The sequence below is a fragment of the Schistocerca americana genome, chromosome 1 (genome assembly GCF_021461395.2).
Source record: "Schistocerca americana isolate TAMUIC-IGC-003095 chromosome 1, iqSchAmer2.1, whole genome shotgun sequence".
NCBI classification, from domain to species: Eukaryota; Metazoa; Arthropoda; class Insecta; order Orthoptera; family Acrididae; genus Schistocerca; species Schistocerca americana.
In genome coordinates, this window is record NC_060119.1 from 1,076,272,491 (window position 1) to 1,076,288,683 (window position 16,193).

At 37.8% G+C, this 16,193-nt stretch overlaps 1 protein-coding gene across 1 annotated transcript in view; it reads left to right on the top strand.

Moving 5' to 3' along the window:
* Window positions 1-16,193, top strand: part of LOC124596422 (DC-STAMP domain-containing protein 2) — a gene marked incomplete at its 5' end in the record, with an annotated part of 246,176 nt that overhangs the window by 130,003 nt on the left and 99,980 nt on the right. Inside the window, 2 exons of the mRNA XM_047135557.1 lie at window positions 5,500-5,713; window positions 13,165-13,318. Coding sequence (XP_046991513.1) covers window positions 5,500-5,713; window positions 13,165-13,318 — 368 coding nt within the window. The remainder of the gene's footprint in view (window positions 1-5,499; window positions 5,714-13,164; window positions 13,319-16,193) is intronic.

The window sequence follows — 16,193 nt, forward strand, 5'->3', positions numbered from 1 at the left end:
TGACTTTATTCAAGGTCCCCCATGGACCAATATCATTTGTGCCATTCATAACTTTGAAATTGGTATAAAATGTGTGAAACGCAGGTGAAATGTAAGGTAGAAGGTTAATATATCCTGTTTCATTGTGCATGACTCACAGGTCTAGCATGAGAGCAGAGTTTGCTTTGCAAAAGCAGGATAAGTGTCGTGTTTCCTTTCTCTAGGCGTAAATCAAGTTCCTGAAATTCCAAAATTCATTCAAATTCTTCATGTAGAGCATGATGCAAGGCCTCTCTTACATGAATCTAATCCACTAACTAATTTACTGGATCTCTGTTTCTATTTACTTTTCTTTTAACTATTAACTTTTCAAGTACTGCTATTGATTTGAAGTCATCTTGATTCACTTGAGTGATAATAAAATTATTTTGCCTCCCTGCATTATCAGTTGTGTTATACCATTCCTGTGGGATATATTTCACAGCATTTTTTTCATCATATCTATGTTGTCAATGTCCATGTGAGAATGACCAGACACAAAAAATTTGTGATTTCCAGTATCTGTAATAATTTTCATCATTTTGAGTGCTTCTTTTTATTTCTGTTCTGTACAGCGCAGCCAATGCAGTAAAATGTGATATTAGGTTTTTTTCTCTGCTGCCTGTTTCTTTTGGGAAATGCTAAACAATATGCAATTTCCTGGTATGCTCTAGAAGCCATTAGTTCATCCCAAAAATATGTGAATGATGTATTAGATGGTGAACATCATATGCCGAGGTTATAGCAATAGATTATAATAATAATTGTAATAATTATAAGGGATGGAAAATGGAAAGGGTAAGGCCTTCTGCAAATCAAATCAAATTACGTCATTATCACTTGAGGCTGTCCTAGCAAAGTTTGTATTCTCTTTGAAAGACTGCTTTGCTTTTTCAGCTTTTCCCAAATGTAGTTCACGCTCAGCGCATGGCTTACTTTCCTCAGGCTCTTCTGCTGTTTGTAACTTAAACTATAACTCATCACAAGTGGAACACGTTTCTTTCAGAGGAGCATGAAAATTGAGATTTTCATCTGCAAATATTCCCCTTAAATTGATTGCAATACTGGAGATACTTTGCCTTGCACACTTCCACTTACAAATTACACTTTTTTTTTTTTTTTTTTTTCCCCACATCCAAATCGGGGTTCAAATATTTACCATTAGGTTTATTGTTTCTTGTGTAATGATTGCTATGGTAGGAAAAACTTAGAATGTGATTCCTGGCCTGTGATAACTGTCCCTCACTTGTTTTATAAACACTAACTGCTTACCTCTCATATCATTGTCAGGTTTACCTTCTCTATCTTTTTTAAGAGCTTTCATTGATCTTCCATCTGATATTTAGAATGTATTGATGAAGTACTGTTTACATACAAAAAACCTCTCATTATCAGCATTCAAATAATACTTACTTGTGTTGCCTTTATTTTTGCGGCTTCCATATCATGACCTGCTTAATAGATACATGCTTTACCATGCCACACAAATAAATATTTTGTCTACCAATTTTATCCATTTACCAAAATATATCAAAAAGTTTTATACTTTTATTTTCATCCTTTATTTATAAAAATTGTACCAGGAAACGTTTTCTTTTTTAACATTTCATAGTTTTCCCTGCTATTTTACTTTGATTGTTTCACATTCTGTTTCCATGTTTCCTCTCTATGTGTCCTCTTCTTCTGTCTATCCTTTTCCACTGCCTCATATGTTTGCACTTTTTCTGTATTAGCAGTTGCTCCCGAAATAAGTAAATTCCTCCTTAAAACTATTACCTTGAATATAAAACATTATAATAGCAACAGTGATGGCACATAGAAACGTGGCATAACATAGCTGCATGAAATCATGTTGACAGTAGATACACTAGGGATGTAAGTCATCTTGCATCATAATGGTAATGATAGCTACTAAACATACTTTTAAAAAGAAAGAAGGTTTTGTTAACCAAAAACAAGCTATACTAAATAAACAATCGTAACTTCATTAGAACTCTGACTTCAGTAGAACTCTAAAATATTGTTATTGTCTTAATTTTAATAGTATGATTGTCATTATTGTCAGTTTCACTCTCTTGTGAATTTGTGTCACTCGGTGTGTAATCTGAATTGATTACAGTCACTGCTAGTAGACATAGTGAATAATATTTCACTCGCACAAAACAATTGTAAGGTTTACGAAACGAGCTTTACTGTGTAAAACAGCAAATGCACTCAGTTGTCAAGACCACCATTCATGCTGAACTCTTTAACAGCGCATCACACTTGCACTACTCATGTGTACACTGTTATGGCTTGGCTGTTGTATACTGCTGGATAGTGCTGCCTTCTGTCCAAAGCACAGCGAAGCTATACTTACACCATTCGTGCAGTAAACAGAATGGAGGTAAGGCTTTTGGTTTCCAGAGCGAAATTAACAATTTTTTACTTCCATCACTAAAGCTTTCAATGGCTTTTACAGCTCTACTGCAGTTAGATGCTGTACACAAATTTCATTTTATTCTCAACCCACTTCAGTTAACCATAAACATTAATTTTATATCATTACAACATTGTTTTTCGTAATTTATGATTTTTCAATCACTAGCATTAGCCCTAGAGAAAAAATGAAAACAACCTCTATGTAGGAAATTTTATATCATTTAAGTTTTTTTACTGGGATCTAGGTTTGCTACAGACCACCAACGTTTGGTTGATAATTTTTTTTATTAATAAATCGATCAGTTTACATTATATGGATTTCCTCTTTCAAAACATTGAACAATTAACAGCTTAAAATTAATGTTTGTACAATGATAGACAATGAATTTTCTTTTAATATAATTACATTTGTTTTTTACTCTTAAATAATTATTGTTTCTGTATGTATTATAATAGAGAACTTTCTAAATTAAGTAACTCGTTTTCATTCAGGTATTCCTTTACATTATAGAAGCTTTCATTTTGTATATGATTATTTAGTTTTGCTGTGAAAGAACATGTAGTATCTATGTCTTCTATGTGTCTTGGTAATTTATTATGTGACTTGATGACACTGTATACTAAACACTGTCAAGTTTTAATATTATTTTTTTTCTGTCGGATGCAAATTATAGCTGTTTCTAGTTCCATAATCATGTTCTAAAAAATTTTAAGACAGTGTTCAATATTTTTTTATATACATAATACACTGGAAGATATATTGACAAGGGACAGTTATGATTTGCAGCATTTTAAAAAGTTTGGGGCAGTGGGCCATGCAGCCTCTCTTGGTCATTATATGCGTTGCTCTTTTCTTTAGTCAGAACATAGCTTGAATATTTTTCCTGTTCACTCCCCAGAAATTGTGCCATAACTAATAACAGAATGAATATAAGCAAAACATACTGACCTGATTTAGGAAATATTGAATATGGATGTAAGAATTAGGAGGGCATAGCATACTGTAGGGATTCTGTTTTTAAATATTTTTACATGCGCTTCTCACTGTAATTGACAATCATCATGCATTCGAAGAAATGTTGTGCTTTCCACACGTTTTATGAATTCATTATTTACTTTCTAATTATTATAATCTGTTTCTTTGTTTATGTAGAATTTCATAGTGCTTGTTTCCTTTATGTTAAGTACGAGTTTATTGTTTGTTGCCCACTTTTATACAGTGCTAAGTATTTCTTCAGCTTTCTCTATTAGTACTTCTGGTGCTTTGTATTGCCCACTTATATACAGTGCTAAGTGTTTCTTCAGCTTTCTCTCTTAGCACTTCTGGTGAATTGCATTTTAGAGTCATCTGCAAACAGTATCGTTTGCCCATGCATGATGCTTGTGGGGAATTTTTAACATAAAATGGGAACAGTGCTGAACCAAGCACACTTCCCTGGGGTGTGCATGTACATTTACTTAGGGTCAGAAGTATGTTTTCAGTATAGTAGAGCCAGCCACTTGATATAGATATAATTTCAGTCAGATATATTTCATTTTCTAGATATGACTGGAACTACTTTTTCACTAACCCCTTTATTCCCAGTTTGTCTAGCTTATTTAACAGTATTTTGTGATCCACTGTAGAGAATGCCAGGTCGACGAATGTATCTGTTGTATAGTTCCCTTTATGCAATCCTTCTACGACATGTTTTATTAGATATGTTCTTGCTGATTAAGTGCCTTTTCCTGATTGGAAACCAAACAGGCAACTGGAAAGGAGATAGTACTTATTTAAATAGTTCATAAGTCTGTCTTTCACAATAGTTACACAAGAAAAACATTAAACAGTCACCTGCAAATTCTCTCCAGTACTATGCGTACCCTACACCAGTCAGGATATTTTATTTGTTGTCTGTGGCTCTCCCTCCTATCAATATACAAATGTTTGTGAGTACACAAATTATTTCCCCTATTTTTCCTCCATTGACTGGACTAACTTGTCCTCCGCCAATTTGTTTTTCATAGCAGTGAGTCTGTGTGCATCGACTAAGGTGTCTGGCACTTAACTACTTAGCATTGGCAAAAAACAGCTTCTGTGCCTCATCCATTGTCACACTTTTTGAGAAACAATTCCTATTCAGCCCATTATCACATGTCTTCATCACCTGTAAAATTGGCAAATTGTCATGCAAGCAGTCTAGGGGTGTCCATTACCATTTATGGCACCTGCCAGCAGGACATTTTTGTTATTTTCAAGTCATCATGTAAGATTATTTGCACGGATCCCATGGAAATGGCAGCTACAGATTTGACATGTTTCACACTCAAGCAGTAATCCTCCAGAGAACTGATTCCAATTGCATATGTAGCTGATGTGCTGCCAAGGATATTTAATTTTATTCTCACATGATGCTTGGCCTTATTTGAACTAACACATTCACAAATGCAGATTCTGCACATTCTTGACATTATCACCACTAGTCTCACCCAACTGGAAATGAATTTCTGTGGGCGTCGCATCACACAAGTTGGAAAAAAAGATCACTCACTGTTCTTATAATAAAAATTTCATTATTTGTAGTACCCATATTACTTATAACTCTTGCCACAGCACTGTATTTCTGAATGCCATTAAGTGCTGCCACCTGTGTCACACATAAGCAAAGAGTGCTTACATATTCTAAGCTAGACTACATATTTTTGTCTGCCTGAAGTACCAGAGAGGGATATCAGACATCTTAGAACTTGATTGCATCATGTAAATGACAAGGCACTGGACATTCATGCATTTTTCTAGACTGTAAATGTCATAGACTTGCAGAATAGGCAGAAATCTGTGTTGCTAGTGTCCTCACAGCAAAATAGTAGAATATAAGAAGACAGTACAATAATCTTTACAAGATATCTGTCTCTGCTGAATTACATTTATCAGAAAGCTACCTTATGTAAATTGATGTAAATTGTTATGTAAATTGTGTGTTGTGACCATCTAAACATTCTTGAAAGACATTGAGTATCCATTGTGTCTGTATGCAGTACACTCTACTATAGTGTAGTGTTTTGTTTCTCTGTCCACAGAGTTACGAGAGTTCTTGTGGCGTTTGAAGAACATATTTTATGTTTCTGTTGATTTTAAACATTCATATGATTTTGAGACAGAACAATCAAAGACCTTAAAAGAAGTAGCAGCTGAGATTACAGCAGAAGTTAAGGAACGAGCTGCTGTAATTTCCTCTATCTTTGATAAAATTAGCCTAGTGGCAAGTCTATTTTTTCTCATCATATTTTTCAGGTATGTCATGGGAAATTAAGCTGTAAGTGTACCCAAACATTATAATTTTCACATATTGCAATTCCAATTTTTGTTTTACTTGTTTTCTCTTTTGCTTTGCACAAATGAATCACTGTTTACCAAGTGTGTTTTCTTTGGATTAAATTTATCACCTGACTTCAACTTTTTACAACAGTATGTTCTTCATGCACTAAATTAACAGCATAATTTATACTTAAATGCAAGTCTACTGGTCATCACAACTTCCATGCTGTGAGTATATAACTACAACAATGACCTATTTACACAATCAGAGTCAATTTGAAATGTAAGTGGATACTAATCTATAAGCTAGTACCATGGTAATACTGGTACTTTCTTTTAATATTGTTTTCCACTGTGCAGTAATCCTTTTTTTTTCTGAACCAAGAAAAAGGCCATTTCTAAAAGACTCTACTGCAGGATAATTGTACAACAGACTAAAACAAAATTGCAAAAAATATATGTGACTTAATATGGGTTTTGGCATAAATTAACACTATATCTTTCCATAACCCTTTGTAACTTATTCATTTGTCTCATAATTTTGGAACAGTTTCTATCTCTTAGGTCATACGTACAAAACATAGTGTCTCTACCAAAAAGGGCTCCACCTACAATTGGTGGGTGTGTGTGCGTGAGGCGTGCTTGCTTGTGTTTCTGAATTGTGTGTGTGTGTCTTTTACTGATGAAGGCTGTGGTCAAAACCTTTACGTAAGTGTTTTCAGTTGTGGCTATCTGCAACTTGATGTCTCTTCTTTACAGTAAATGGCAGTCTGTCTTTTCCTACATTGTTAAAATGTATTTTCATAAGGCATGTGACATTGTAATAAGTTTTTTAATTGTAATTTCTTCCTTTTTCATAAAAAAGATCATCCAAAAGTTAACAAGACCGGTTCAGCCCATGAGGGGGGGACTGCTCTGTTACAAAATGCTTCTTTTTTCCAATTTATTTATGACTAGAGCAGTGTGACTCACCCATCCTATAAATTAGCAGCCCATTTCGAGGTATGTAAAATATGAAGAAAGGAGGAGTTGTAATGTGCATAAAAATTAAAAAATCAAGTTGAAATCTTTGTAGCTTCTGCTTAGATCAATAATTGGAAGTCTGTGCTTGCGTACTGCTGCTTATGGAAAAGTCATTTATAATTATTACTGTATATTAACCTTCACTGGGAAACTGAAGAATATTCTGGCAAAAATTTGAGTCATTATTATGCCATGTGCAAGGGCTGTTCAATAGAGAATGATCATAATTTTTTTGGCAACATACCTTAACTCATCCTCATAGTTTTGATGGACCTTCTCAAAGTAGTCTCCCATGAATGCGATGCACTTGTCGCAGCATTTTTGCCAGTCTTCAAATACATGCTGGAAACCATTTTTTGAGAGGTCCTTCAAAATCGTCTCTACAGTCTTCACCACTGCTTCTGATGATTGATAATGCCTCCCACAAAGGCATTTCTTCATATTAGGGAATAGAAAAAAGTCACATGCGGCTAAATCCGGACTGTAGGGAGGGTGAGGGGTGCACTTCACATTGATTTTTACAAGATATTCAGCAACAACATTGGCAATATGTGGCCTCGCATTATCATGGTGCAGCATCCAGCCTGCTTCATGCAAATTTGGAATTTTGCGCCTGGAATGTTCTCATGGCATACCTGTAGTATTGCCCAGTTACTGATGTGTGTGCAGGTACAACATGCTGATAAACCATTCCATGAATATCAAAGAATGAGATGACCATAACTTTCCCAGCAGAAGCAAACACTTTTGCTTTTTTGGTGATGAAGGAGATTTCTACACTGAGCTTTGTTGTTTGCTCTCAGGATCAAAATGATCTAGCCAAGTTTCATCAGCAGTGATTACATTTGAAAGAAACTCCACAACTTTAACTGCATGCAGATGTGCACGCAAATGTCCTTTTGTTCAGGAATCAACAGACTTGGAACCCATCGCACACAAACACATGTCATGTGTAATTTTTCTGTCACATGTGGGTTGCACCCAATAAAATGCTCAGAATTTCAGAAAGTGATCTTCAGGTAATTCATTGGTCCTCTCTCACAATGACAGCAGCGGTGTTGATGTTTTCTTCCATAAGAGCAGTAACTGGAGCACCAGGTCCACCGTCCTTTGCCGGCCACTGTGGCCGAGCGATTGTAGGTGCTTCAGACCAGAACCATGCGGCTGCTACAGTCGCAGGTTCGGATCCTGCCTTGGGCATGGATGTGTGTGATGTCCTTAGGTTAGTTAGGCTTAAGTAGTTCTAAGTCTAGGGGCCCCCCCATGAACCATGGACCTTGCCGTTGGTGGGGAGGCTTGCGTGCCTCAGCGATACAGATGGCCGTACCGTAGGTGCAACCACAACGGAGGGGTATCTGTTGAGAGGCCAGACAAACATGTGGTTCCTGAAGAGGGGCAGCAGCCTTTTCAGTAGTTGCAGGGGCAACAGTCTGGATGATTGACTGATCTGGCCTTGTAACATTAACCAAAACGGCCTTGCTGTGCTGGTACTGCGAACGGCTGAAAGCAAGGGGAAACTACAGCCGTAATTTTTCTCGAGGACATGCAGCTTTACTGTATGATTAAATGATGATGGCGTCCTCTTGGGTAAAATATTCCGGAGGTAAAATAGTCCCCCATTCGGATCTCCGGGCGGGGACTACTCAAGAGAACATTATCAGGAGAAAGAAAACTGGCGTTCTACGGATCGGAGCGTGGAATGTCAGATCCCTTAATCGGGCAGGTAGGTTAGAAAATTTAAAAAGGGAAATGGATAGGTTAAAGTTAGATATATTGGGAATTAGTGAAGTTCGGTGGCAGGAGGAACAAGACTTTTGGTCAGGTGATTACAGGGTTATAAGTACAAAATCAAATAGGGGTAATGCAGGAGTAGGTTTAATAATGAATAAAAAAATAGGAGTGCGGGTTAGCTACTACAAACAGCATAGTGAACGCATTATTGTGGCCAAGATAGACACAAAGCCCATGCCTACTACAGTAGTACAAGTTTATACGCCAACTAGCTCTGCAGATGATGAAGAAATAGATGAAATGTATGACGAGATAAAAGACTTTATTCAGGTAGTGAAGGGAGACGAAAATTTAATAGTCATGGGTGACTGGAATTCGTCAGTAGGAAAAGGGAGAGAAGGAAACATAGTAGGTGAATATGGATAGGGGGGAAGGAATGAGAGAGGAAGCCGCCTTGTAGAATTTTGCACAGAGCATAACTTAATCATAGCTAACACTTGGTTCAAGAATCATAAAAGAAGGTTGTATACCTGGAAGAATCCTGGAGATACTAAAAGGTATCAAATAGATTATATAATGGTAAGACAGAGATTTAGGAACCAGGTTTTAAATTGTAAGACATATCCTGGGGCAGATGTGGATTCTGACCACAATCTATTGGTTATGAACTGCAGATTGAAACTGAAGAAACTGCAAAAAGGTGGGAATTTAAGGAGATGGGACCTGGATAAACTGAAAGAACCAGAGGTTGTAGAGAGTTTCAGGGAGAGCATAAGGGAACAATTGACAGGAATGGGGGAAAGAAATACAGTAGAAGAAGAATGGGTAGCTCTGAGGGATGAAGTAGTGAAGGCAGCAGACGATCAAGTAGGTAAAAAGACGAGGGCTAATAGAAATCCTTGGGTAACAGAAGAAATATTGAATTTAATTGATGAAAGGAGAAAATATAAAAATGCAGTAAATGAAGCAGGCAAAAAGGAATACAAACGTCTCAAAAATGAGATCGACAGGAAGTGCAAAATGGCTAAGCAGGGATGGCTAGAGGACAAATGTAAGGATGTAGAGGCTTGTCTCACTAGGGGTAAGATAGATACTGCCTACAGGAAAATTGAAGAGACCTTTGGAGAGAAGAGAACCACTTGTATGAATATCAAGAGCTCAAATGGCAACCCAGTTCTAAGCAAAGAAGGGAAGGCAGAAAGGTGGAAGGAGTATATAGAGGGTTTATACAAGGGCGATGTACTTGAGGACAATATTATGGAAATGGAAGAGGATGTAGATGAAGACGAAATGGGAGATAAGATACTGTGTGAAGAGTTTGACAGAGCACTGAACGACCTGAGTCGAAACAAGGCCTCGGGATTAGACAACATTCCATTAGAACTACTGATGGCCTCGGGAGAGCCAGTCATGACAAAACTCTACCATCTGGTGAGCACGATGTATGAGACAGGCGAAATACCCTCAGACTTCAAGAAGAATATAATAATTCCAATCCCAAAGAAAGCAGGTGTTGATAGATGTGAAAATTACCGAACTATCAGTTTAATAACTCACAGCTGCAAAATACTAACGCGAATTCTTTACAGACGAATGGAAAAACTGGTAGAAGCCGACCTCGGGGGAAGATCAGTTTGGATTCCGTAGAAATGTTGGAACACGTGAGGCAATACTGACCTTACGACTTATCTTAGAAGAAAGATTAAGAAAAGGCAAACCTATGTTTCTAGCATTTGTAGACTTAGAGAAAGCTTTTGACAATGTTAACTGGAATACTCTCTTTCAAATTCTGAAGGTGGCAGGGGTAAAATACCGGGAGCGAAAGGCTATTTACAATTTGTAAAGAAAGCAGATGGCAGTTATAAGAGTCGAGGGGCATGAAAGGGAAGCAGTGGTTGGGAAAGGAGTGAGACAGGGTTGTAGCCTTTCCCCGATGTTATTCAATCTGTATATTGAGCAAGCAGTAAAGGAAACAAAAGAAAAATTTGGAGTAGGTATTAAAATTCATGGAGAAGAAGTAAAAACTTTGAGGTTCGCCGATGACATTGTAATTCTGTCAGAGACAGCAAAGGACTTGAAAGAGCAGTTGAACGGAATGGACAGTGTCTTGAAAGGAGAATATATGATGAACATCAACAAAAGCAAAACGAGTATAATGGCATGTAGTCTAATTAAGTCGGGTGATGCTGAGGGAATTAGATTAGGAAATGAGACACTTAAAGTAGTAAAGGAGTTTTGCTATTTAGGGAGTAAAATAACCGATGATGGTCGAAGTAGAGAGGATATAAAATGTAGACTGGCAATGGCAAGGAAAGCGTTTCTCAAGAAGAGAAATTTGTTAACATCGAGTATAGATTTAAGTGTCAGGAAGTCGTTGCTGAAAGTATTTGTATGGAATGTAGCCATGTATGGAAGTGAAACATGGACGATAACTAGTTTGGACAAGAAGAGAATAGAAGCATTCGAAATGTGGTGCTACAGAAGAATGCTGAGGATAAGGTGGGTAGATCACGTAACTAATGAGGAGGTATTGAATAGGATTGGGGAGAAGAGAAGTTTGTGGCACAACTTGACTAGAAGAAGGGATCGGTTGGTAGGACATGTTTTGAGGCATCGAGGGATCACAAATTTAGCATGGAGGGCACCGTGGAGGGTAAAAATCGTAGAGGGAGACCAAGAGATGAATACACTAAGCAGATTCAGAAGCATGTAGGTTGCAGTAGGTACTGGGAGATGAAGAAGCTTGCACAGGATAGAGTAGCATGGAGAGCTGCATCAAACCAGTCTCAGGACCACAACAACAACAACAAGTCTAGTGGATTGATGACCTCAGATGTTAAGTCCCATAGCACTTAGAGCTATATGAACTGTTTGAACCACCTTCCTTTGAAATTGATTGTGTCCCATCTTTAAACATTTTAAACCACCTTCGAGCAGTGCTGTAGGTACAACAGACTCGCCAAAGGCCTCCTGTAACATTGTATAGGCCTCAACCGAAGATTTCTTGAGATGAAAGCAGAACTTCAAAGCTGCATATTGTTCCTCGCATGTTACCTCCATTGCAGCGGTAGGCGATACTGAACATGTCTGACCTTGCCTGCCGCTCACAGGTGGGAACAAGGAGTCACAACAAGGAAGCTACTATAGTGTGTTTGTTGCAAATTAAGCTAACAAAATACAATAAAATTAAATTTTAGCTTGAGAAGTTATGAACATAAAACAAATTATGATCATTCTTTATTGAGCAGCCCTCATAGAAGGCAAAAGAAAGTAAATTCACACCATATTTTGAATATATTCATTTTGATTTTCCTCAGCAGGGGGTGTTTTCATATCTTCCTCCGTCTCTGACTAGATTTATGATTGGGAGATGGCTATTACCATCATATTGTATACTTGATGGAGATTGTCTGTCTCATCTGGTTCTTTTTTATTCAATAATTTTATCAGCTTCTTCACTGCTAGGTCTAACACTTTTTCTCTCTCCGTTTGTAGCTGCCCTCAATTGACTTGCAGAGTAGTTCTTCTCCACCTTCAGACTAGATCACAAAAATGTCAAGATAAATCTGTAGCAACCCAGGGGCATTCGAAAGCCATGCTTGTAAGTAGAAATTCAAATTGAAACTTCCTGGCAGCTTAAAACTGTGTGCCAGACTGAGACTTGAACTCAGGACCTTCGCTTTCATGGGTAAATGTTCTACTGACCGAGCTGCCCAAGCACAACTCACAATCTGTCCTTGCAGCTTTACTTCTGCCAGTAGTTTGTGTCCTAACTTTCAAATATCACAGAAGCTCTCCTGTGAAACTTTTGCAAGACTAGCACTCCTGTAAGAAAGGATATTATAGGATATTGTGGAGACATGGCTTATCTACATCCTGGCAGATGTTTCCAGAGTGAAATTTTCACTCTGCAGTGGAGTGTACACTGATGTGAAACATCCTGGCAGTTTAAAACTGTGTGTCAGGCCAAGACTTGATAAAGCACTTGCTCATGAAAGGCAACAGTCCTGAGTTTGAGTCTCACTCTCAGCACAATTTTAATCTGCTAGTATGTTTTATGTCAGGGTAACTCCGCTGCAGAGTGAGAATTTCATTCTATAAATTCAAATTATTTGAAATTTCTGCTGTCTGAGCTGCTTAGTATTTCAAATTTGTGATCCAATTTTTTGAAGGGAAATTTATACTGTTAAGAAATTTGTAATTGGATATTGATAGACCAAAAGCTCTACTGTACTGTGCTGTCTCTCTCTCTCTCTCTCTCTCTCTCTCTCTCTCTCTCACTCACTCACTCACTCACTCCCTCTCTCTCTCTCTCTCTCTCTCTCTCTCTCTCTCTCTCTCTCTCTCTTGGAACTGATGTATCCTACATCCACTATACTAATAAAGACTATAATTGATCAAAATGGACCAATAAATAATGAGGATAGTGATTTTATTAATTTTCTGCTTGTTTTCTGGCACATTTTTTTAAATTTTTGTCAAAGATTATATGTTTACTCTTTTGCTCTGCTGGAATGAAAAATACCTTTAACTAATATCTGTTGATATACTTTGTAGTTTCCATACTTATTTTGCTTTCTGCTTCTACATCTATATGTTTTCCAGACACAATAAAATATTTACACAATAAAATATTTTGATCCAATTTATCCATGATATTTTATTTCTTACAGAGCAGTGTATTACTGGAGGAAGTATATGACCAATGATAAATATGACAACCGGTATATAACAAAGGAATTCTACAAACTGGATGAGAACCGTTCTAGGTTAGGTCATGAAACCATACTTCCATTAAAAAATCGTGAAAAGAGGAAATACATTACGGTAACTTTCATAAAAATTAAATTTTACTACAATATAGTTTAAAGATTTCTTGTGAGCTGCATAGACAGTCAGTTTCTGTGAATGTGATTGATCATTCTTTCAGTTTGTTGAGTTAAAGAAAAAGGGAATAATACTAATCATTGCAGAAATAGTTCTTACACTGTAACAATAATGTTATCCTCTGTCTACACCTGAGAAGTCATAATGTGATGTAACAGGTAATTCCACCTCTGTACCGCCTTCAGGTGAAAGATGTTTGTGTAAAAATGTTTATGTAGTTATCATGCAGAGAACTTTCCATTGTACACCTGTTGGCTTGCTGATTGTACAGAATTGGAGAAAAACACACAAGCAGAGAACATTACCTAGGTGTGAGTGTCTTTACCTGCTGTAAAGGGGTCACTTATGGTTTGGCATCATGGCTTGGCATTGTTTTGGGAGGCAGCAAACAAGAGCTGCTGCCTTCAATGAGAACACCCATAAACAGTTGAAGAGAAGTGTCATTCTCTTCTGTTCTGTTGCGAGATTTGAATGGGTGATGTTGTTCTGATAAATACTGGATCTGTTCAACAAACATTGTAATTGTTATATAAGAGCAACAAAATACAGAGAGAAGAAGCAGCTTCATCATCTTGTAGTACATTGATGTAGATGTGAGGTCTCTTAGAGCCCTCGACCCTCTGTAGCTGCAAAGGAAATCACATGGTACAGGGCATGGTACGCCATAGCAAGTCCACAGCTTCAGGAGCGTATGAGAAGGCAACTGTAAGAAAATAATCAGGGTAAAAGTTATCATGAAGAGCATCAGTGTGATACTTCATTAGTGAAGTAGTTGACTCTGTTAAAACCCATAACTTGACCTGTAACACTTCAGTAGTCAAATCTTGGCCGGTGTACAAACCTGATGCTAACCTAGTAAATGTTCAATACACAAAACCAGGTATATTTGTATACCTGCTGCCATATAGTCTTGCCATACAACTTACATGTAACAGGATCTGAGAGCTACTTCTTATTCCATTTGTAAGTCCCAATGTGGACACCAGAGTGAATGTGATTTCTCTCTGTTAATAGTCCTGCATTACAATTGTTTCATCAACAGCGTTGATGTTAGCCAATTTCAGGTAAAAAATAACATGAAAATTAAAGAAGGTGCGCTGCAACTTAACTCTATACAATGTGTGCAAGCTTTAGCTATTTCTTCAACATTTAATTTAATTGAATTTTGTTGAATTAAAGTTCTTTCCAACTTATACTATATTTCAAGTTCTCACATACTTACTTTCTCTTGTATAGCCCCCTCTGTGCTTCATTCTTTGTTCTAAATTCAGCACCCTTCCCTCCCCAAAAAATATCTCTCTCTCTCTCTCTCTCTCTCTCTCTCTCTCCCTCTCTCTCTCTCTCTCTCTCTCCCTCTCTCCCTCTCTCTCTCTCCCCCTCCCTCCCTCCCTCCCTGAATGAATTTTGGCCACATGCTGCTGCACAACCTAGGCTCTAGGCTTCCAAAGATAAGCAAACAGGGCACATGTCTAAGACCCATAGTGAGTGCAAAACACTTGTCATTAGTTTTGAGTCCATGTGGCCAATGTGAGCACAACATGAAGAACTCAGCTCAGTTTGCAGAAAGGGTACAGAAACTCAGATTGGCCAGCTCAGATCTCATGGTCAGTTTCGACATTGTGTCACTTTTCACCAAAGTTCCAGTCAAGGAGTCACTGGCACTTATGGAAAAGAAATTTGGGCCCTCATTCACCAAATTTTCAATTTTGTGCTTGTGTCCACATATTTTCTTTTTGGTGGACATTGCTATGAACAGACTGATGGCGTGACTATGGATAGTCCCCTGTCACCTGTGGTGGCCGATACGTGCATGGAAGACTTTGAGGACAAGGCGCTGGATGCAGCACCATTAAAACCAACAGCCTTTTACAGATATGTTGATGATATGTTCATCATTTGGCCTCATGGGAAAAATGAGACTCAAGTTTTCTTGCACCACCTGTACTCTCTCCACAACCAAATTCAGTTCACCAAGGAGATGGAGCAAAACTGTCAGCAGCCACTCTTGGATGTTCTGGTATGGAGAAAGCCAGATGGAATGCTGAGACACAGTATCTATTAGAAGAAAATCCACACGAACCAGTACTTTTATGCCTCTAGCTGTCACCACCCCTCACAAAGGGAGCAAGATCTAAACATACTGGTCCACAGAGCTCATGTGATCTCCCACAAAGAAAGTCTAAAACCAAAACTGAACCATCTCAGGAACATGTTCTGAAAAATGGCTGTAATGACTACCAAATTCAACACATCTTCAAGTAAAAGACAACACCAAAGCCAACACCTGATGAAGATCAGCCGAAAAAGATAGCCCTAAATCCAATGAGGGCAACGTATCTGGAAAAATTGGTAGAATTTTACAATGACAGAATATCACATGTGTGTACTACTGCCCGGCAAAGACCAAATCCCTTTTAGGGATAGTAAAAGACAACTTTGTGCTCTAGAAATGTGGAGTGTATTACGTACCATGCAAGTGCAGGAATGCATATATTGGACAAACCATTTGCAAATTTGAAGAAAGGTGCATGGAACATAAATAGCACACTGACCTCCAGCAGCCCACAAATTCAGCAATTGTTGAACACTGCCTTGAAACAAATCACAGAAGTTAATATGAAGACACAAGAATTCTGCTCAAAACATCCCACTGTGTATACAAGGAGGCTATCAAAATCTGGATACAAACCTCATCAACAAGGACAATGGATTTCATCTTAGTCAAGCATGAATCTTCACACTGAAAATTATCCAGAAGCGGTGGAAGTGGAACACAGAGCATGGCAAATGTGGAGTGCAGACTGAGGACTGCCAC